Source organism: Eretmochelys imbricata, chromosome 27 (assembly GCF_965152235.1).
Source record: "Eretmochelys imbricata isolate rEreImb1 chromosome 27, rEreImb1.hap1, whole genome shotgun sequence".
NCBI classification, from domain to species: domain Eukaryota; kingdom Metazoa; phylum Chordata; order Testudines; family Cheloniidae; genus Eretmochelys; species Eretmochelys imbricata.
The window spans coordinates 16,200,153-16,223,681 of NC_135598.1; the positions used below are offsets into that span (position 1 = coordinate 16,200,153).

At 44.4% G+C, this 23,529-nt stretch overlaps 1 protein-coding gene across 2 annotated transcripts; it reads left to right on the forward strand.

Annotated features, from left to right (window-relative positions):
* The first annotated feature begins 221 nt into the window (after positions 1–221).
* DHX8 (DEAH-box helicase 8) lies at positions 222–18,344 on the forward strand. Of its 2 annotated transcripts, none has more exons than XM_077806168.1 (23): positions 222–373; positions 2,113–2,198; positions 2,792–2,864; positions 3,287–3,372; positions 4,366–4,475; positions 4,581–4,898; positions 5,282–5,426; positions 6,026–6,229; positions 7,074–7,161; positions 7,522–7,619; positions 8,216–8,363; positions 8,756–8,937; positions 9,332–9,526; positions 9,765–9,950; positions 10,543–10,753; positions 10,941–11,122; positions 11,930–12,070; positions 12,369–12,524; positions 13,337–13,474; positions 13,987–14,115; positions 15,590–15,786; positions 15,962–16,141; positions 16,729–18,344. In XM_077806168.1, exons 1-23 carry the CDS (start codon positions 262–264, stop codon positions 16,946–16,948), a joined length of 3,585 nt encoding a protein of 1,194 aa, XP_077662294.1. In that variant the 5' UTR covers positions 222–261; the 3' UTR covers positions 16,949–18,344. The 2 variants fall into 2 exon arrangements, with proteins under 2 accessions (XP_077662294.1, XP_077662295.1); XM_077806169.1 differs by lacking the exon at positions 222–373 and adding an exon at positions 609–771.
* Positions 18,345–23,529: the final 5,185 nt, after the last annotated feature.

Sequence of the window (23,529 nt, forward strand, 5' to 3'; positions counted from 1 at the left end):
CCAGGCACTGCAGCTCTCTCCCCACCCCGGCCCTCCAAGAGAGCGGGAAGAAAAGGGCCAGCCCGCCAACCCAGCCACCCTAGACCATAGAGTCGGAGGCGCTGCCTCCCTCCCAGGCCCCAGCCTGAGCCGCTCTAGCCAGCGCCGCCGTCTCTATGGCCAGCGCCTTGCGTGACCCCCAGCAGTGACGTACGTGACGTAGCCCCGGCGCGGCCCGCACCCGGAAGTGGATTGCGCTTTGTGAGTCGGGGGCCGGGGGCCATGGGGGACCCGGCGGGCGCCGACGAGCTCGCGAAGCTCGAGTACCTGTCGCTGGTGTCTAAGGTCTGCACCGAGCTGGACAATCACCTGGGCATCAACGACAAGGACCTGGGTGAGGGGCCCGGCGGGGAGCGAGCGGCGCGGCGGGGCGGGGGGCGTCCCCTGGGGGGGGGTTGAGGTGACTCCCGGGAGAGGAGGATGGAGCCGGTCGGGGGCAGGAGCCAGGGGACCCCCCCCGGAGGAGGAAGGGGCGGGCGGGCGGGAGCCGCTGCGGTGATGCGAGGCTGGGCGTTTGCCGGGACACGCGGCTGAAGTTGGATCCTGGTTCCCAGCTCCTTGTTCAGAGGCCAACGTTATTTTCAGGTCGCGGGGGGGTAGCCGTGTTAGCCTGTATCCACAGACACAACGAGGAGAGTCCGGTGCCGCCCTAAAGACTAACAGATGTATTGGGGCATAAGCTTTTGTGGGTGAAAAGCCCGCGTCTTCAGCTGCACGGAGTGAAAGTTACAGGTACAGGCATGAATATATACTGGCACATGAAGAGAAGGGAGTTCCCTTACAAGTTTCAGAGTAGCAGCCGTGTTAGTCTGTGTCCGTAAAAAGAAAAGGGGTCCTTGTGGCACCTTAGAGACGAACCAATTTATTTGAGCATAAGCTTTCTTGAGCTACAGCCCACTTCATCGGGTGCATTCAGTGGAAACCCTTACAAGTGGGAAAACTAGTGTTGACCAGGCCAATTCAGTCAGGGAGGATGTGGTCCACTCCCAATACTTGACGAGGAGGTGTCAATACCAAGAGAGGGAAAATTGCTTTTGTAGTGAGCCAGCCACTCCCAGTCCCTACTTAAGCCCAAATTGATGGTGTTAAGTTTGCAAATGAATTGTAACTCTGCTGTTTCTCTTTGCTCACGAAAGCTTATGCTCAAATAAATTGGTTAGTCTCTAAGGTGCCACAAGTACACCGTTTCTTTTTGCGAATACAGACTAACACGGCTGTTACTCTGAAACCTATCTTTGAAGTCTGTTTTTGAAGGTTTTTTGTTGAAGGATGGCTACTTTTAAATCTGTTATTGAATGTCCAGGGAGATTGAAGTGTTCTCCTACTGGCTTTTGTATGTTACCATTCCTGATGTCTGATTTGTGTCCATTTATCCTTTTACGTAGAGATTGTCTGTTTTGGCCAATGTACATGGCAGAGGGGCATTGGAGGCACATGATGGCATATATCATATTAGTAGATGTACAGGTGAATGAGCCCCTGATGGTGTGGCTGGTGGGGTTGGGTCCCATGATGGTGCAGATATGGGGACAGAGAAGGCAACAGGGTTTGTTTTCAAGAATCTCAGTGTAAGATTTACATTTTTAGAAATTTCATCAGACTAACAGGAGTGACTGTGGTAAAAAAGTAAATGTGTAATTATGTAAATATTTATTATATAATCAAATAAGGAATTGGGAACAAGGAACCAGCTTCAGCCTCATTGCCCTGACACGTCCGTTATTGATTGTGTGTATTGTGGTAGTATCTTTGAGCTCCAGTAGTTGTGCTAGGCGCTGAACAAACATAGACAAAAAGACAGTCCCAGCCCCCAAAGAGTTGACAGTCTGAGTTAGAAAATGAGCTCTCCTCTCATCCTGAGACACAATCCCTCCAGGTCTGGGTTCCTGAAAATGGACTTAAGGCAGTGTAGATAGAGAAACTTGCACTGCTGCAGACCATGCATTCCATGTTCTCTGGCTAGATGAGGGACTTCAGGTTGGCAAGCCAGCCCCTTTCCTCAGAGTGAAATACATGTGACCTGACTTCAAATTATTTTTGTTTGTTTCACTCTCAATCACTTTTTCTTTGCAGCTGAGTTTGTGATAAATCTTGCTGAGAAAAACACCACATTTGACACATTCAAGACTGCCCTTACAAAGAATGGCGCTGAGTTCACAGTAAGTGAGATATGAACACAGAGAGAATCTTTTATTTAAAAGAGAGTTGCAAGGATTAAGTATTTGTGTTTATTAATGTGCAATTATTTTCATTTAATAGTTCATACATGCTGGCTTCCACACACTTCTGTCTAATTAAGCGTTATTTAACTTTGCTTGATGCAGTCTTTGAAGCACTATGCAATTTTGAAGACTCATTTGGGCTCTTTGGTGTCTTATTACTATGCATGTGTAGTGCAAGAAAAACAACGTGTCATGAAAACAAACTTGTTATGGTGCTCACACACCAGGCTGATAAGTACCTTAGAAACAGGTCAAAATGATTGTCCTAGTTAGAACCAGTGACTGGTGTGGAGAGTCACTTAAATGGAATTTTCATAACGTTGTAAAATCAAGTCACTTTTTGTCTTAGTTCTTTACAACTGAACTTTTATGGTGTACGTGTGATTTCTTGTGGCTATGGCCCTATACGTCTACATCTTTAGAAGTTGGGATTGAGCTTTTGTTCCCTGTTAACAAATCCTCCTTGTGCTAATGTGCAAAAATATTGCAATCACTTAAAAAAATCTTCTGTGCTTTATCAAATTTTTCAGGACTCCCTCATTAGTAATTTGTTACGTCTCATACAGACAATGCGGCCTCCAGCGAAGCCATCTACAGGCAAAGGTAAGTACAGTCTCACTGCTCCAGCAGCTCAATAGAAAACAGACCTAACCCTTTCAGCATCTGCTGGACATTGTGGGTATGACAGTTGAAATCGCTATTCTTATATCTTATCTACAATCATTCCAGTGGAGTTCTCTGTGTTACATGAGGTGCTGGTGCAAAGCTTTGGGGCTACTCGAAGAGAGCCTGAGTCAGTGCAGAATTCAGAATATTGCATATTTCACTATCTCATTTAATCAGAATTTCCTTTGTGAGGGGAAATGTAGTTATTTTTAATTCACCTTTTAAAAGCTGCAGTAAAATTTACATTCAGAGATGAAATGAATACTCCGTTTCAGAAATGACAGAAGAAAATTATTCTAGCCATGTGATAAAGGTGCACTTCTAATTTTTTTTTTTACCCTTTTTTATTCTAAAAACAGAGGTAGTTGTCAAACCCAAAACAGAAAAGGAAAAGCTGAAGGACCTGTTCCCAGCCCTTTGCAGGCCAGACAATCCCACCATCAGGGTAAGGATGCAATTTCACACATGAACAATCAGTGAATGGAAATATGCTTGTTTTCTCACTCTTGGTTTGCAGTTGCTACATTAACATAACCATCTATATTGTGCTTCTAATGCACAAAATGTGATGGGGGTATGAGAAATGAAAATGCAGAATGGAGTGGGAAGTAAGTAGTTGGTTTGGGATTGCTGGAGGTTAGTTGCAGGGGACTATTGCTAATATAGCTCTCTTAGGGCAAACATTGCTTTGCAGAACACCCAACAAGACAAGGACCCTACCCTGACAAATTCACAGTCTAACTCAGACAACATAATAAGCAGATAATGTTTCAGGTGCAAGACTGCCTGGTGACACTGAGACCACAGTAGGACACTTTGTTTAAGGAGTGGTTTTGAAGGAACGTGTTTGGCACCTGAGATTGAAAGGCCCTTATACACCTACTATAAGGGGTTGCATGATAGAAGGTACAAAGAGCAGGAAAGCTGAAGATGGTAGATTGGAAAGAAGATCCAGAAGAGTGCAGAAAATGAGAGGCATAGAGAAGGCAGAGGAAGAGGTGGGAACTGTGCAGAGGTTTGAAGGTGAGATGGATGAAATGAATTATTAGCATATACCTTTAATCAGATTGGGAACTGTAATAAGCATCTACTTATGGAGAAGTTAATTTGTGTCAAAACATTAGGATTAAAATCTAGGCTACCCAAGATGCCTACTAGTAACATGCATATTAAAGTTTCAGTAACAATTTTAAAAAGTTAGTCTCCAAATTCATACATAGAGGCAGACCTGGTAGAGCTATGTGGCAGAGAAGGCTTTGGCGTTGAGACTCCTGGTTAATGATCCCCATATCTTTGCTTCTTTACATCGCATTTTCTCTGTGATCTTTTCTCCTACTTTCCTTCTTTCTGGTGATTGTCCCATTGCACAGATTAATGCTCTGTGCTGGTGATAGGATTTTAATCAGCCATCTTACAGAGGTATTCTCTGTGTCTATAGACTATGCTGGATGAAGATGATGTGAAAGTGGCTGTTGATGCTCTTAAGGAACTTGAAGCTTTAATGCCTAGTGCAGGTGGGCAGGAAAAACAAAGGAATAATGACCGCCGGTAAGTTTCCAGCACATCTCTGGGCCATGGCTAGCCAGTAAAATTTTCTGTCTGCATGACCTTCTTTTGTATGAAAGTTGAACACAGATTGTTAATGTTTGCCAGGGCAAAAAAGAAGAGGAGGAGTCGCAGTCACAGCAGAGACAGGGACAGGAAACGGAGACACCGATCCCATTCCAGGTCACGTTCTAGGACTCTGGATAAGAACAAGGGGAAATCCAGATACCGCTCAAGGAGTAGGAGTCTGAGTCCCAGCAGGGACCGTAAGGATCGAGAGAAATATGCAGAGAAGAGCAATGACAGATGGAGGGACAAGCATGTGGATCGGCCCCCACCTGAAGAGCCTTCGATTGGAGAAATTTACAACGGCAAAGTCACAAGTATAATGCAGTTTGGGTGCTTTGTGCAGCTGGAAGGACTAAGGTACCCATCTCACCTTCATAATGAGCCATTATCACTTCTTGTACCATCATCCTTCCTTTGTGTATTATAAACATTGGCTTCAATTTCAGTTATTAATATGACTTAAAAAAAAAAAAAGGAAAAAAGGTATGATGCCTTATTAGGCGAAGGCAAATATGCCAGTGATACACACTGCATTTCACAACCACAGTGAATTTTCTCTTTCAAAAAAGTAAAGCTGACAGTAAAGAATGTTCCTCTTTCCAGAGACAGTTTATAAACACAGTAAAACCTCTGAGCACTAAACATTTTAAGACATTTAAGTGCTTAAATGATATGTGAAGGGTTGGTTCCCAGAGTAATATACAGTATCTCATGCTCTTCTCTCCACGTGTGACCCACAGGAAACGCTGGGAAGGCTTGGTTCATATTTCTGAACTTCGCAGAGAGGGACGTGTTGCTAATGTTGCTGATGTTGTGAGCAAAGGTCAAAGAGTAAAGGTCAAAGTGCTATCATTTACTGGGTCCAAAACCAGCCTGAGCATGAAGGTATGGAAGAATTTTGTAGATCAAATTATGGTGGAGAGAGAGAGTGTTTACAGTTTTAGTATTTCAAATATTGCTATAAACTAACTTGAATCCCTTCAAAGTATCATATTTTAATACTTAAAGCTGGTAAGTTATAGTTCTGTATTTATGCCACCCATTGGTTCCTACTCCTGTTTTCTCCACATGTTCTTTTCAGATGCCTTGCATATAAAGATTCTAAACATTCAACTCTGTTTGTACCACTCATTGAACCAAATAAAGTGGTAACTTTGAAGTCTTTAGTCAGGTGCCCAGACAGACCCCAAGCTGTCGTTTATGCCCATCCTCCATTCACTGCATGAGAAAGGCATTTTATTTTAAATTACAGGCTACAATGTGTTTCTGACCACAGACTGCTTAATCACTTCTGAGATGTTAATTTAAAAAACAAACAATAGTGAAATGTCTTCACATACATGGGCTGTGTTTGGGCTTGGCCACTCTGGGAAACGGAGAGATCCTTGCCTTTATATGCTTGGTAGAGGAAGGAGGTCCAGGTCAGGTATCTCGGGAAAAGGTGGGACAGTGATTAATAAATTTGTCAATCATATTTGATATAGGATGTTGATCAAGAGACTGGGGAAGACTTGAACCCAAACCGACGCAGAAACCTAGTTGGAGAGACCAATGAAGAGACCTCTATGAGGAATCCAGACAGACCCAGTCACCTCTCCCTGGTGAATGCCCCTGAAGTGGAGGATGATAGCCTTGAACGGAAGCGTCTCACCCGGATTTCAGACCCAGAGAAATGGGAAATCAAACAGGTGTAAAGCACTACCAACTCATACTGGGGTGTCTGGGGCGATGTCATTCAGTGTGGTTGTAGGGGAGCTTCAAAGATTACCATCCAGCTTCCCATTTTTCTTAATAGTCCATGGTTTCTTGGGTACATCCTCCTCACTGTTATAAGCTGTCTGAAATATGGGTTTCCTAAGCTCTGACCTCATAAGGCTTTGAGTAGTCTTTGGCTAATAGTGTGATCCAGTTAAGTGTAAGACCAGTGTCTCTCTTTGCCAGTATTCAGAACCCCCCGCAGGGATCCATAATGGAATGTGGAGCCTCTCACTCCTATATCCCTGATTCATAAATCTGACCAGCGCTTTTAATAACTGACACATCTTTGTTAGAAGCGTCACTTGTCATTCCAGCATCTTTCACCACTAAAATCCAGGAAAGACAAGGTGTCAGAGATTAAAAAGCCCGTTTAGGCATACTAATGCATCTCTGCTGATGCTGGGTTGTTCCAGGCAGCACATCTACCAATGTTGTGTCCAGAGAAGTTTTAAAGTCACAATTGAATTCTTTTGGGAGGAGTCTACAACCCAGTATATCACCTTGTTGGGATGTATTATCTGATATTAATTGTAAATGTCCCTTTCTTAATTTCATCCTATTTTTTCCTATTTATACTGTGTTGTACCACACTAATAGGCACTAGTCCCCTCAGACAATCCCAGTGCCACAATGTCCTGGGAGAACTTACACTTCCTATCTCTTTGCAAAGTGAACCCTTCTTTCATCCCAGAGAGCTGTAGAATCTTAAATGGGCCCGTCTACCCTTGAATGATGTTCACATGTGGGAACTAATCCTCCCCTCTCCATTCCCAGATGATTGCTGCTAACGTGCTCTCCAAAGAAGAGTTTCCTGACTTTGATGAGGAGACTGGGATTCTCCCTAAAGTTGATGATGAAGAAGGTAATATTGTCTGGTAGTTTCACTGTGGGTATAATAGATTCCTTTCTGTGTATGCGATCTATGCAAAAAGGAGCTTCTGATGCAAGCAAGTGTAAGGAGTTTGAGTTAGCAGTAGCTCTAAACACCTGGAGCTGGCAGGTGTGCTGGTTCCCTTTGGTTAATGAAGTGCTGGTTGCCTTTGGCCAGGAGCTCTCTCCTTGCCTGTGACATTTTTACCTTTGTAGAATATGTAATTATACAGTAAACAGGATGCACAGAAAACACTTCAGCAATGTAGCTTCCTTTTTCTGCGGCGGAAGTTTGTTTGAAAAAAAGCTGCATCTGTCTCCTTGTTAAACCTGAATTATTTGTGTGTTTTAGATGAGGACCTTGAGATTGAGCTGGTTGAAGAAGAGCCACCATTCCTGCGAGGGCATACCAAGCAAAGCATGGATATGAGTCCCATTAAAATAGTGAAGGTAAGAGATTTCAGACTAATGATTGAAAACTTGCATGCTGGTTTTATGTAAATGCTCTGGAATTAGCAATAATGAGTGGAATCTTGGTATCCATAGCCCAGAAAATCAGGAGCGCTGGGCTGGAGATCTTTTTTTTATTATACATAGTTGGGTTTTAATTTCATTGGTAACAGTGAGATGAGATCGTGGAATAGAAATGCAAGGTTAACATGCGGCCTACATTTAACAGAAAAAGAGGTAGAACCAAGCGGTGTTCTGCCCCACTCATCCTCTTGTTTTTGATGAGGTGTGGATAGCCAGGAAACTATCCTTCTCACCTCAGTACCAGTAAGCTCATCCTTGATTGGACTATGAAGGGAGTCTGCTATTTTACAGTCACAGCCACCTGCATCCTGGAAATCTAGCCATCAAAAATATTTCTGCATTTGTGAAATAATAAAGTTTTAAAAGCCTTTGAAGTAGCTGTGGGAAAGAGATTGCCTTCAAGCTTGAGGACAGATGGGCTGGGCTGTAATAAAGGTGTACAGAGGAGAGGGGTAGTAAAGGCTCCAGGACTGGATAGTGCTTGTAATTGTATGTTGTTTTTTGTTCTTCAGAATCCTGATGGCTCCTTGTCCCAGGCCGCAATGATGCAAAGTGCTTTAGCCAAAGAAAGGCGAGAACTCAAACAAGCTCAAAGGGAAGCAGAGATGGACTCTATCCCCATGGGACTTAATACACACTGGGTGGATCCTCTTCCTGACGGTGTGTTCTGACTTGTCTTTGTTTAAGTATCTACTGTGCCATTCACTGTGGGAGCTGAACCATTCCAGGAGAGTATCTTGGTGTCTATGTATGTGGCCGCTTCACTTAAGACTTTTTTCATCTCGAGCCTAGCTTATATGTTTAGTCTTCTAGTCAAAGTGTGATGGGAGAGTGGACTGAGTATATTACCAAGTGATGCACAGATGGAACTATGGCAAAAATCGTAGTAGGCCCAAAATCACAATCAATATGCCAGAACAGCTCATTCGAATTCTAAACAGGCAGATTGTAGTGTTATCTATAAAATGCCTTTTTACTGTATCTAGCTCATTACTGCATTTGTGCCATGTGAGCTGAAGAGCGATAACTAAATTCTCTCTTTTTTTTCTTAGTGGATGGGAGACAAATAGCTGCCAACATGCGGGGTATTGGAATGATGCCCAATGATATCCCAGAGTGGAAGAAACATGCATTCGGTGGCAACAAAGCCTCCTATGGTAAAAAAACCCAACTTTCCATCATTGAGCAGAGGGAGAGTCTCCCAATCTTCAGATTAAAGGAGCAGCTGATTCAGGTAAATCCCATGCAGGAACCGCCTTCTCCTTGGAGTGGGAAGGATTAATATGAATGTTACTGGGTCTGTTTATTGACAAATTAGTAGCCACTTGAGAGTTTTAAGAATGAAATTGTATTTTAAAATCATAATTTTTCTCTGTAAATCTTTATAAAACTGCAGTAGGGCCAATATTGGAGCTAAGATCCCAAATGACACAAGTCTTTATGGCAGGGTGAGTCCTCTGAGTGGTCAAAGAGTTTACTGGCTTGCTGGTTAGCAAGACCTAGGCCAGAACACTTTGTCCGAGCCAGCATGAGTGAGGGCGCTCGGGGGCTACATCTAGTCTTAGATTGACTGACTGTATTTAAAAAAAAGAATCCTAACAAGCACTTTCTAACATGTCCTCTTTCAGGCAGTTCATGACAATCAGATCCTGATTGTTATTGGTGAGACAGGCTCTGGGAAAACGACACAGATCACCCAATACCTGGCTGAGGCAGGTTACACGTCAAGAGGAAAGATTGGGTGCACCCAGCCTCGCAGAGTGGCTGCAATGTCTGTTGCCAAGAGAGTGTCTGAGGAGTTTGGTTGCTGTTTGGGACAGGAGGTAAAGTTCTGTGTTGGAGGAGGCAGCTGCATAAACACGATGAAAAGTGGGGAAAAATCAGTAATGGGATAACTGACCTATGGTCTATGGCAAGTTTGAATTGAGGGGCAGAATAACTCAACCTGGGATTATCATTGCCAACAATTTTGTTTCATCAATTCAGTTAGTTTAGTGTAAGGGGTGGAGACATAATTACTCATTCAAACCCATTGTTCTGCTTCCATCTCTTGTTTGGTAGGTTGGCTACACGATTCGATTTGAAGACTGCACTAGCCCCGAGACCGTCATCAAGTACATGACAGATGGTATGTTACTGCGGGAATGCCTGATTGACCCGGACCTGACCCAGTATGCCATCATCATGCTGGATGAGGCTCATGAGAGGACCATTCACACTGATGTGCTCTTTGGGCTTCTGAAAAAGGTAATGTTATGTTTGGCCCCTGGTCTCTCCGCAGGTTATATCGGGAGAGAATGCAGGAGGAAGTCAGGCATGTCTGCCTTTTGAGACCCTCACGTCTTAAAACGGTCAGTTGTGAGAACTGAGCTATGGTTGAAGGTGACTGTGCCTTTACAGGAGTAGTTCACCTGGTCTTAGCTCTGACTGTAAATTAAATGGAATTTTGGCAACAGATGAAGGTCATTTAATTCAGAACAATTCTGGGGATGAATAGGCAACTCTCTCAGAATAAGGAAACAGTCTCACTTAACCCAGTCTGCCTCTCACAAAAGGTCTCTGTGCTGGGAGTTCCCTTAACTAGGAAAAAAGAGAAGTGTATTTTAAATATGGCTTTAGCTTTAAATTGCATGAGATTCTGGCCTTTTGCCTCTCTGAGAAGGACAGTGTATCCTCCTTTGCATTTAGATGATTCTGCGAATCCACCAAAGTCCCTGAGGTGATTGAAGCCTCTTGTTACCTGGAATAAAATGTAACTGAGCGAAGGGGCTTGTTGAAGCCCTTATTTATTGCCCTTGTCACTATTAACGTGGTATGGGAACGTTCTCTCCTGCTACAGACAGTGCAGAAACGTCAGGATATGAAGCTGATTGTAACTTCGGCAACATTAGATGCTGTGAAATTCTCCCAGTATTTCTATGAAGCTCCAATCTTCACAATTCCTGGCAGAACATACCCTGTGGAAATTCTGTACACAAAAGAACCAGAGACTGATTATCTGGATGCGAGTCTGATCACAGTGATGCAGATCCATTTGACGGAGCCACCAGGTAAGTTTAATAAAATTTGGCGGTGGCAGGGTCCTGTGTCATGGGGTCATATGGCTTGATAAGGAGCACATCTGAACGGGAGATCTTTCTACATGGAAGAGAAGAGGGGAAGAAGGAAGCAAAGGGAGTGGTTAGACAGAAGTTGTGTGGAGCAGGATTAATTCTGTTGACACGTTCCCTTTTGTAGGTGACATCCTAGTGTTCCTGACTGGTCAGGAGGAGATTGATACAGCTTGCGAGATCCTTTATGAGAGAATGAAATCTCTAGGACCCGACGTGCCAGAGTTAATTATCCTTCCCGTGTATTCAGCTTTACCTAGCGAGATGCAAACCAGGATCTTTGACCCAGCCCCACCAGGCAGCAGGAAGGTAATGCCAGGCAAAGGGCGGCTTCCCCCTCTGATGAAACACTTAATAGTGGGACTTGTTACACTGTTCATTCCATTCAGAATCTTACTTGCTATGGGTTGGGGAGGAGAGTAATTATAGACTATGCTCTGTAGCTTTGAAACAGCAGCTCTTATGTGGCTTAACTCACAGAACTTTTCTTGGCCAATTCTCCATTCATTTTTTGGCATTTAAGTATTCTTCTGTTTTATTTTAACCCAAACCCTTTTGCGCAGAATTGCTTTATAAATAACATTGATTCAGCAGAAAGATTCTCTAGATGCTACCTTTCAAGGTCATTGTTGTCCTCTGCGGAAATCGGAGTTTCTGAAAGGTGTGTCTAGAAGCAGCTCCCAGAGGATGGCAGTAATTGTCTTGAAGCACATTCTGTGGTAGTTTCTTGTCTCATAAGGGCTATGTTGCAGAGCCAGGCAAAAAAATACTTTTTACGGATCACATAAAATTATTTGAGCAGAAATTGGTAACCTTTTCCTTGTTTTTATCAATGAGTTCCACTGTGTTCACATCACGTACTGCCCTAAAGCTTAAAACAGGGTGCAAATGTTTAAAATCTGGCCATTTTTATGGGTGAAAGGAGAACTCTGCTCACACATATTGGCAGGAGAATAATCAATAATTTTAAATCATAGCAGTTGTGTCAGCAACAGTCTGATTATACCATATTGAATGGTTTGTATAAACAAAGCAACATTTGTTTAGCTTAGTTCTGTTTCTGTCTGGTTGGCAAGCAGAGATAGTATCTGAATCAGACTGTACTCTTGCTTACAGGTTGTCATTGCTACCAACATTGCTGAGACCTCCCTGACTATTGATGGAATCTATTATGTGGTAGATCCTGGGTTTGTGAAGCAGAAAGTGTATAACTCCAAGACTGGAATTGATCAGCTGGTGGTTACACCAATTTCCCAGGTACACAGCATATGTTTGATAATGTATAGGAAGTAAATCTGTGGCTTAGAGGAAATTTTATGGAAACAAGGTGGGGAAATAAATACCACTTTCCCACACACAATGCCTTGCATCACACTCAGACTATGTTTAGCGCATCATGTCTCCTTGCATTGCGTTAGGAGCCCCGTAATAATGTTAACAGAACTGCAGACAACTAACCCTTCATTCCTCTCTCACTTAGTCTCTTGACTGAACCATTGTCCTGGATAATGCTTACTTGCCTCTGAGATGTTGTGTTCCCTCTGAAATCCTACAGGCGCAGGCAAAGCAGCGAGCAGGAAGAGCTGGAAGAACAGGGCCAGGAAAGTGTTACAGACTCTACACGGAGCGCGCTTACCGAGATGAAATGCTAACCACCAACGTGCCTGAAATCCAGAGAACAAACTTGGCCAGCACAGTGCTCTCCCTTAAGGTAGGAATCAGTGTCTCATTATTTTGCTGAAATACAGCCAATGTGATTGTAATTTCCACCCTTTTACTAAATGCAAATGGATAGGAAGGAACACTGTACCATTGGCAGAGCTATAGCTCACTCTCCAGTTCTTTCTCCCAGGGGGTTATAACTTAGACTCAGACTTAGCTTTACAGATATCAGTCGCAGAAAAGCCATTCCTTACACACAACCTGAAAGCCATATTTCATTGCAAGTTCTAGAAATGGAAAGCCCCAGGAGTCTTAGTCGAATCATACGTTTCCATGCCCTGTTATAAAAAAACAAACAAAACCCTTTATAAAATACACATACATTTCTCAGGCCATCACCTCATAGGCGAGGACTTCTCTTTCTGGGGTCGTGGTAGTTGTGTCTTTTTCAAATATATGTATATGAAGATCTATAGAAGACCGTACCCTCTGAGAACTGCAGTTGGCTAAGTAACTGTCCAAGATGTGAGAGTCATAGATGTTACAGATGGCACGGAACTATTAGGTCACCACACATCTCCCTGGTGTTAGTGCAGGATTGTTCACTATTGCACCTTTACTAGAACTTTTCCCTGTTTTGGTTTTTGTCCCAAGGGATGGAATAATGTGCCCACTGGGATTTGTGATTACACTGGAGATAAGGCACGAACCCTGGGCACAAGGTCTAAGCAGCACTGATAAACTCTTGGTTTTGGCTTTTGACTCATTTTTTGATGCTCTCGGAGATGTCTCTACTTATGGAGCCTGGTTTCCAGTTTCTTTCCTGGTGTCTCTTACCCTTAGATTTTCACTCTGTTTCAGGCTATGGGGATCAACGACTTGCTGTCCTTTGATTTTATGGATGCTCCCCCGATGGAAACACTAATCACTGCCATGGAACAGCTCTACACCTTGGGAGCCCTGGACGATGAGGGGCTGCTCACTCGACTTGGGCGCAGAGTAGGTTAAATATCATGCCTCTGAACATTGGTTGCACTGTGTTCTCCGGCTGGCCTGGGTGTAGCTATCCATAGGGGTCATTGCTACTGTCAGTGATTTCTCTCTGTGGTCTTGTGCATTCTTAGTCAACCCAAAGCCACACTTCCCCACTAGCAGTTGGCCTTTGCAGACAAGTAGTAAATAATATTGCCTTTTCTGCTTCCCATTGGAATAGTGCCATTTTCTCTTGTAAGTGAGTTCCATTTTACACGTGTCTAAAAATCCCCTGTAAGTGTTGGGCTGCTCTGGTCATGTAGATGGCAACGGTCATCTGCTCTGTGCCGAATAAACCTCCCCTAGGTAGTGGGCAGGGCCGTGGTAGGGAAACACTCAATGGCATCGTCTTCTCTCCCATTAAGGTTTAGTTACCTCTAACTGAAATGAGTCTGGCCTATTTTCTGATCTTGTGAGACCTCTTAAAGCCTTGCTTCAGCACCACTGAAAATATATGTTGTTGTCCTTTATTCCTGCAGATGGCAGAGTTCCCTTTGGAGCCCATGTTATGTAAGATGTTGATCATGTCTGTACATTTGGGATGCAGTGAAGAAATGTTAACTATAGTCTCTATGCTGTCTGTACAGAATGTGTTCTACAGACCAAAGGTAAGGAATTCAGGCCTATGTGCTGTAGTGCCCAGCCCTGGTTGCATGGTGGGAAGCAGGAATCTGGTGGTGGTTATTGAATGCATCTGGTGTAATGGTACGTGTGTACTCCCCCAGACTAGACCGTAATTAAAGGGTTCATTGGATCACATATTGCAAAGCTAATTCACCTCTTTGTTACATGCCCCCTAGCTGTGGATGTTTGATGCCACTTTGCCCTCGGGGAAGTGAAAGTTGGAGGCTTTGCTTTTTTCTTCTCTTCTCAACAGTAAATGAAACAACATTAGAACCTGCCATCTCCTGCTTTGGAATTCGGAGCCATTCTTGTAGGGTGGCTGGAGGAACCCTGTTCCCCTCCCAGAGAAAGAGAAATGGTTTCAGAATGAAGTTACACATCATAAGCCCCTCCTGCGCTGACCCTCTTCTTGCACCTCTGGTCTGCAGGCTGTGGTGGTGACATGGCTGCTCCTTATCAGACTCCTTTTGGATCTGTTATTTCTTCATTATAGTGTCCTATTGCTGTCTGATTCAATGACCTCAGTGTTTGATTGATATCCCAAGGCTACATCCATGGAATTGAGAAACATGGACCTCTCTGCAGAGCCTATTGATTAGGCCTGGTCTACACTGAAAAGTTATATCGGCATAGCTATATCAGTCAGGGGTGTGGAAAAACCATACCCCCGACTGACATAGTTATGCCAACAAAACCTCCAGTGAAGACGCAGCTATGTGGAGAGAGAGAGAGAGAGTGCTTCTGTGAACGTAGCTAATATCATTCAGGGAGGCGGTTTTCCAAAACTTACAGAAAAACTCTGTTTGTTTGTGTAGGGGGGCTGTGCTGGCATAGCTATGCTGACAGGATTGTCATATAGTCTCCATAGTGTAGAAATACACTCTGTTATTGAATGTCTGATTTCTAAGCAACAAAAATTTGACTAGTTCTATGCATGCAACACAGTGCAGCCGACAGCGTAAGTGAGCCATATGTCCTGTAGTATCATTTCAAGAATAGTTAGGGTGAGGAAAGAGAAGGGTGCCTCAGGAAAGACCCAGTGTTGCAGGTTCTCTGCTCTAGCCCTCCCCTCTTGTGAGAGAGGAGAGGAGGGGTCTGCAGCATGTCTGTGTTTTCAGGTAGGAGCTGTGCTTGTCTTTTTCAAGTTTAACATTGTGTCATAATGGTAATGCCTTAATCATAGGGGGTCCAGTTCAGCCCTGGTGTGGGCAAGGGACCTCCCATTGACCTGCAGGGCTGAGTCTGATCTGCAGTGCTTTGTATTTAATCCTTTACAAAAAAGCCAGTATGCAGTGTATGCATCTCAGCCTTGCACTGGTTAAACATGGGGCTGTCCATTTAGTAGCACATAAGAACATGCAGTATTTGGGCATAAAGAAGAACCAGTGCCCTGTTGCCAGGGGTACATGATACTTTCTCTAAAACACACATGTGATGGAAACGTGTTTTGTGTGTCAGGATAAACAAGCACTTGCTGACCAGAAGAAAGCCAAGTTCCACCAGACAGAAGGGGACCATCTCACCCTGCTGGCTGTCTACAATTCCTGGAAGAATAATAAGTTTTCGAATCCCTGGTGCTATGAGAATTTTATCCAGGCCCGGTCCTTGCGCAGGGCACAGGACATCCGTAAACAAATGCTAGGCATTATGGACAGGTGAGCAAATCCAGCAGAGGGCAGGAACTGGTTCTGCCTTTTTTTTTTTTAAAAGCATTCTTGTCCTTTAGCAGCAGCTGATTGGCGCTTGCTGTTTGGGTGTTATGGTGTCTGTGCTTTGCACACCAAACACGGGGGCCCACTAAATTCTTTCTTTATGACTCTCTTCTGGCAGACACAAGCTGGATGTGGTGTCATGCGGGAAGGCAACAGTGCGAGTCCAGAAGGCCATCTGCAGCGGTTTCTTCCGAAATGCAGCAAAGAAGGACCCCCAGGAGGGGTACCGGACTCTCATTGACCAGCAGGTGGTCTATATTCACCCATCCAGTGCCCTCTTCAACAGGCAGCCAGAATGGTAGGAAAACAGGGACTCTTCATTCTAAGTTTAATTCTCAATTCTACAGCTAGAAAGTCCTCAGCATGGGTTATACATAAAATACAGACCAAAATCTGTGAATGCTCCAATACTTCCGTGATGGGCATGGAACGGGAATAGAGAGCAAAGAGACAGACTGTGGTCTGTTCTCAGCTCCTGAGCAGACGTGTACAGGACATATGAGGTGCTACAATCACTGCAAAGCAAGGCTGTCTGGAGTCCTGCCTCCAGCTGTCCTGTTGTCCCTCTCCTCCAGGTATGGAGTTCAATGCAGCCGCATAAGTCAGCAAGAGGGGGATCCTGACATTAAACCAAGCAGCTCCATGCTGCAGAATGCGGGAGATGCATGAGAGAGGCTTTCTGCTGGGGGTGGCTCTTTTTGGGTCTGGTGAGCCTGGAGGTGGTGATGAAAGGGGAAGGAGAGTTAGAGAACTGGACCAAGGGGGACAGGTCTCGAGCACCCCTGACATGAGATGAGGTCTTCAGCCCCAAGGACCTTCTCATTGTTAAGAACCATTAATTTCCCCTTCTGCAAGCATTAATATTGCTATCTTCTCTCTCTACAGGGTGGTCTATCACGAGCTGGTGCTGACCACCAAGGAGTATATGCGTGAAGTGACCACCATTGACCCACGCTGGCTGGTGGAATTTGCACCAGCCTTCTTCAAAGTCTCTGATCCAACCAAACTGAGCAAACAGAAGAAGCAGCAGCGGCTTGAGCCCCTGTACAATCGCTATGAAGAGCCCAATGCCTGGAGGATCTCTCGTGCATTCAGGAGGCGATGAGCCTGGCTCTGGCATGGGTTGCTGTTGGCGAAGTGTTCCTGGCTGCTGAGATTCTGCACTGTTTTAAAATCCCCTTTTCAGGACACATGCAGTTGAACCCAAATCCAGTTGCAGCTGAAATCCAGACTGATTCAGGCTTTAATTTATTTCCTATTCACTTTGTAAATATCTTCATTATGGGCCAAAAGAACTGGACAATATCACTGATTCATGTCCTCTGCCCTTGGAACTGCTACAGTTAGCAGGTCACTTCTCATGTCCAGGCTCACTCAGGTGTGTTGTATCACTTCCTCCTACTTCCAACCGTTTGAAAATCTAAATGCTTAGAAATCTGGGCATTAATCAACAAATGAGGCAATGATCTAAAAACCAATTGTTTGTCAACTTGATCGTCTCCCATCTGACTGGATCTTCAGATGCTAGAATGGCCTGAGTTTCTAGCCACTTTGAAGAGGGATTGATTTCGGCCGACACTCCTGTCACTGCTCTTGGACAATGACCGATTTTCTTTGGCAGGCTTCACCACTTGTGGTCAACTTTAACTTTTCCATTTTCTTACTTGCTGTAACTATTTGTCTCTTACTTGAAATCAAAAACTCCTGCAGCCAGCTGTGGAGAGAGATTTAGAGTATGTGGTTTGGAATAAGGTGGAAGAGATCCCCTGAAACCCAACCCGGGTGTGTGTTATACTTGGACAATGGCACAGGTCAGACTGGTGGTCTTATCTTTCATCAGCATCTCCTGTGCACTGAAAACTAGAATATCACATGTTAATTAACCACATCCACTCTGCAGCGCAGCTCAGTCTGTGAACTTAAATGGTTACAGATGTCCCAGAGAGAGATTTTCTACACAGTGTGTCATGTGCTTTGTTTCCTCTGACAACATTAGGTGACATCACAACTGGCTTTTTTTTATAGAATATTTTCTTAGGTCTAAAGGTGCATTTCAGCAAAGACCTGCTAGAACAGTTGTTATGAAAATGTAATTCCAGAATGACTGAAGCTGTACATAAACTTGCTTTATTTTCTTTTTGTTATTCTAATGCCGGTGCTCAGACCTGCCTTTTCAAAGCTGGAAATAGCTATCTGGCTCCAGAACTAGAGAGATCCAAACTTTGTAACTTTTCTCAAGTTGGTGTATTTACGAAGTGACTGGTGAAAAGTGCACAGAAGAGCTGACTGGTTTGATTTATACCTGACTCTGTGAGCTACAAGACACTACGGTGCTTGCTCACTGAAAATTGGCTACACCTGAAATCTGCATCTGTCTGTAAAGAGGGCAGTGAGAGGAATGGCATAGATATTGGTTTTAATATGTTGTACAAATGGCCTAAATTCCTTAGAAGCCTTCACAAAGAAAATTTATTATTAAAATAAACTTCTGAAAAAGGAAACTGTTTCAGCATCAAATAAGCACTAGGGGTTTGTCCTTTTGGTGGTAACAGAATGGCTTCCAACCTGGTAAAACCTCTTTGTGCTGCTGTACCTGTTACCAGTGAAACTTTGTGTTTGAACCACATTTTTAAAAAGCCGGTGGAAGATATGGGATATATTAACTGAGGGCTCAGGTCAGACAGCAGTGGGGCTTTGAGGCAAGGTCTCTTCATTCCAAATTCTTTTTTATTTTTCTCCCTGTTTGGAACAGTATTTTGTTTCCTTGGCTGGCTTGGCAGCTTGGCCCTTCTTTGGTAGGGGAATCAAGACAGCGCACATATGCCTTCTAGAACTGAACTATGAAACAGGCATGTTGGTTTACACATAACTCTTTGCAATAGGCTTTATAGACCTGTCCTGCTTGGAACAACTCAGAGCATCAAGTTCTCAGATGTATCCACTGGCAGATGCTAGAAAGCGGTTACCTCAGTCACAGTACCCATGGAATTGGAGCCAGAAGGAAGCACAGTCATTGAAAAGGTTTCTAGTCTAACATTAAGCAACTGTTCATTGATATTTTTAGATTCTGAGGCTAGAAAGGATCACTATGAGCATCTAGTTTATCCTCAAGCATAACACAGGCCCTAGAATTTCACTCAGTGATTCCGCTAGGAGGTCCATCTGCAGTTAGTCTAAAGAATATTTCAGTAGTGTGCACGTAACTAAACTCTGGGAAAATGAAGGTGACAGAGGGTCTGAGGACTTGTCTATGTTGGAAGGTTATACCAATATAAGGTAAAATGTGAATTTAACCAATATAGTTATACAAACATAAGCCCCAGTCTGTAGGCACTTGGATTCTGGTATCAGAATGGCATTCGCTTATATCCATTTAGGAAGGTGTTTAAACCAAAAAAGCCACTTTTCCACTAGCATAAGTGTGTCAACAGAGGGGATTAAACCAGTATAACTGATAAAAACTTTCCCACGTAGACAGGCCTGAGAGAACTCTTGACCCAGAGCAGTGTACGTACAGCCATACACACAGCCTCCTCATCCGTCCCTCTCCACCACTGGGGATCAGAGTCATAGAAATGACCCATCTCCTTACACTTCTGCAGCCCTGGTTATGGTGCCGGGTATGATAGCAGAGATCATAGAATCATAGAATATCAGGGTTGGAAGGGACCCCAGAAGGTCATCTAGTCCAACCCCCTGCTCGAAGCAGGACCAATTCCCAGTTAAATCATCCCAGCCAGGGCTTTGTCAAGCCTGACCTTAAAAACCTCTAAGGAAGGAGATTCTACCACCTCCCTAGGTAACGCATTCCAGTGTTTCACCACCCTCATAGTGAAAAAGTTTTTCCTAATATCCAATCTAAACCTCCCCCACTGCAACTTGAGACCATTCCTCCTCGTTCTGTCATCTGCTACCATTGAGAACAGTCTAGAGCCATCCTCTTTGGAACCCCCTTTCAGGTAGTTGAAAGCAGCTATCAAATCCCCCCTCATTCTTCTCTTCTGCAGACTAAACAATCCCAGCTCCCTCAGCCTCTCCTCATAAGTCATGTGTTCTAGACCCCTAATCATTTTTGTTGCCCTTCGCTGGACTCTCTCCAATTTATCCACATCCTTCTTGTAGTGTGGGGCCCAAAACTGGACACAGTACTCCAGATGAGGCCTCACCAATGTCGAATAGAGGGGAACGATCACGTCCCTCGATCTGCTCGCTATGCCCCTACTTATACATCCCAAAATGCCATTGGCCTTCTTGGCAACAAGGGCACACTGCTGACTCATATCCAGCTTCTCATCCACTGTCACCCCTAGGTCCTTTTCCGCAGAACTGCTGCCTAGCCATTCGGTCCCTAGTCTGTAGCGGTGCATTGGATTCTTCTGTCCTAAGTGCAGGACCCTGCACTTATCCTTATTGAACCTCATCAGATTTCTTTTGGCCCAATCCTCCAATTTGTCTAGGTCCCTCTGTATCCTATCCCTCCCCTCCAGCGTATCTACCACTCCTCCCAGTTTAGTATCCTCCGCAAATTTGCTGAGAGTGCAATCTACACCATCCTCCAGATCATTTATGAAGATATTGAACAAAACCGGCCCCAGGACCGACCCCTGGGGCACTCCACTTGACACCGGCTGCCAGCTAGACATGGAGCCATTGATCACTACCCGTTGAGCCCGACAATCTAGCCAGCTTTCTACCCACCTTATAGTGCATTCATCCAGCCCATACTTCCTTAACTTGCTGACAAGAATACTGTGGGAGACCGTGTCAAAAGCTTTGCTAAAGTCAAGAAACAATACATCCACTGCTTTCCCTTCATCCACAGAGCCAGTAATCTCATCATAAAAGGCGATTAGATTAGTCAGGCATGACCTTCCCTTGGTGAATCCATGCTGGCTGTTCCTGATCACTTTCCTCTCATGCAAGTGCTTCAGGATTGATTTTTCATGAACATGATGTAATGGGGTGTGCTGGCTCTAGCTTCTCCTCCCTGGCAGCGGCAGCAGCAGGCTCGCACGTGGGTGTTGGGGGGAGAGAACAGTATGCCTTCAGGCTGGGGTGGCTTTCTGCTTCCTGTTGCAGTTGGATGAAGTGCTTGCACAATGCCATAAGCTGTAATTAAGCAGGGAAATGGCTGCCAAAGCATCCTTGTTAACTTTATAGCTGGTGGCAGAAGGCAAGTTACAGTTAAACACAGGGAGAACCAGGGATGCAGATCTAGGAACCCAACGATTAAAAGTGTATAACCAGTGCTGCTACCATAGGCAGTGGGCAGGCTGCCATCAGACATCAGTGCTGAGGTCCTGCCCTGCCTTCTGCTACCTGGCTATAGCATCATGTGTCCTGGTAGCAGCTGCTTTATTCAAAAGGCCTCTCGGTTGAAATCCAAGAAGCTGCAATCTGAAACACTCTGCTCTTTTCAGGAGCTTTGGGCTCTGACAAAGAGGAACTTGCAGCCTCTCTGGCCCAGCTCACGTCAAAGTCTCTCTGTAGATTTTCCACTTCTAGAAGCTGGGAGTGTTATTTTGGAGCATGCTGATGCAAGGTGCAGTAACTAGCCTCAGGTAAGGTCACTCCCACTTGTTTCCCAGAGGTTGGTGTGATGCTGTCCTACCCACAAGTACAAGAAGCCCCTGCCTGCTCCCCTCCGATTCTGTTGAGTACAGCTGTGAATCTTTATGGAGACACAAAACATCCAGTGCACTTGTCCAAACTCCAGCTGCACATGCCGAAGATCTGCAGTCCACTTGTATGTATCGCCTGCATACAGCCTGCTTGTCACATAAAGTATCCTGGACAAAAAATATCAAACTTCTCTCACACGCACCTTCTCTCTCTCTCCCTCTCTCCAAATAAATCAACCTTTTGCCCTTAATCCAAGAAAGATAAATAAGACTTTTACAGGCAGCACCACACGTATTCCATCTGTTATAGCAACTGCCTTCCCTTTATTTAATGGGCTTGTTACCAGAGCCATTGTGACAGCAGTATGCTGCCATACAATGAGAGTTTTGTTTTCTCCTAATTCGGTTTTCATGAGATTTTGTGACAATTACAGAGAGGGTCACGATACTGACCCATTAGCAGTTTGGTGGAATTTCTCATTTATGAATGTATTGTTCTTTCAGGCCAGCTGGGAATATGGTAACTGAGTATCTGAATCTCCCAAATGGGGTTTATAGGTGTATGTTCTGCAGCATACATAAATCCTGTAGCTGGTCTGACCATAGGCTTGGGGTGAAGAAACCTGCACACTAGTTTATTTAAATTCAGAACAATCACCCTGTGCTTGTGGCTGGTGAGCAGTTGGTTCAGTCAAAGTGCAGTTCTACACCAAAAAATGCCACTCAAAACAGCACCTCCCTGTTTAATGTAGATATGCTTCCTGATCCTGTCTGTGTTCAGTGTTACTTCCCTTCTACAAGGACACAGGCAAGGGGAAGCTACTTGCCCAAGGTCACTCTGAGTCAGTGGGAGAGACTAGGTGCTGACTCCCAGTCCTGTGTTCTAACTAATGTTCTTCTCTTAATGCACACTCACTTCGCACAGCTTAGGCACTCACATACCCTGGGGACAGAACTGGGCTTGCTGCAGGTTTGTTCAGAAATTGTGTCTCATACGGGACTGATAGAATTGTGCTGGAGAGGATGTTTGTTCCCTCCAAGATGGCTGGGGTTGGCATGATTTTAGCACAGGGGGCAACAATATTTAAAAGAGTAACTTTGCTATCAGAAACCACATGAGAGCCTCCAGTGCTGGCAGCTACGCCCTAGAATGGCATGTGATCTATGGCAGTGTGTAGATGCAAACCACAGTGTTACAGTGTTTGGTCACAGCCATATCAGAAAACTGATTCAACCTCCATTACTAGCTGGGTGTGATCAGAAAGTCTCATGACTCAAACCAGCCCGCGTGAGAGCGTTTCTCTCTAAGGAGAGCAATGGCGTAAGGCAGTGGTTCTCAAACTTTTGTACTGATGACCCCTTTCACATAGCAAGCCTCTGAGTGCGACCCCCCTTATAAATTAAAAACACTTGTTTATATATTTAGCACCGTTATAAATACTGGATGCAAAACGGGGTTTGGGGTGGAGGCTGACAGCTCGCAACCCCCCTTGTAATAACCTCACGACCCCCTGAGGGGTCCTGACCCCCAGTTTGAGAACCCCTGGCATAAGGCCACTGTTTGATTTCCTTCAAGTTTGGAAAAATAAATTCAAGGCACCTATTTGATTCCATCTCCTGGTGGAGAAGTCTGTGACAAGCTTTGGGCTACGGCTGCTCACCCTTCACTCTCTCTCCATCGAGTGGATACTTGAGTCAATACAAATACACATGAGGTAAGCAGCCCAGCCCGCACATCCCACTTAGCACTAGACCCAGCATTCAAAAATCAAGTGACATCTTAAAATCATAAAGTTGTGGTTTTTTTAAGTCCGTGTTTGGTTCTTTTCCTTTGCCTTCTGGCTTTTGAGCCTTTAGGCTGCACTTGCTGCATGTTTTCAAGCTTTTCTTCACAACCATGAAGGCTAGAAACTTACTTAAAAAACAAAAAAGAGAGAGAGCTGAGATTCTTAGGCACTCCCTTGCTTCCGGAAGCTGCATCTTTCAGAAAAACACCAATTATCATGACATTCAGCAATGCTGCATCCTGGCTGTGGCTCAGATGGGCTGCACAACCTTCAAGAGT

What these genes read in the sequence shown, in the direction of transcription:
- DHX8 (XM_077806168.1), top strand. Translation starts at nt 262, where the DNA reads ATGGGGGACCCGGCGGGCGCCGACGAGCTCGCGAAGCTCGAGTACCTG. An exon ending in GAAGCCATCTACAGGCAAAG is followed by an intron (nt 2,865 to 3,286) that starts GTAAGTACAGTC and finishes TTCTAAAAACAG; the next exon opens with AGGTAGTTGTCAAACCCAAA. An exon ending in CCCCACCAGGCAGCAGGAAG is followed by an intron (nt 11,123 to 11,929) that starts GTAATGCCAGGC and finishes TCTTGCTTACAG; the next exon opens with GTTGTCATTGCTACCAACAT.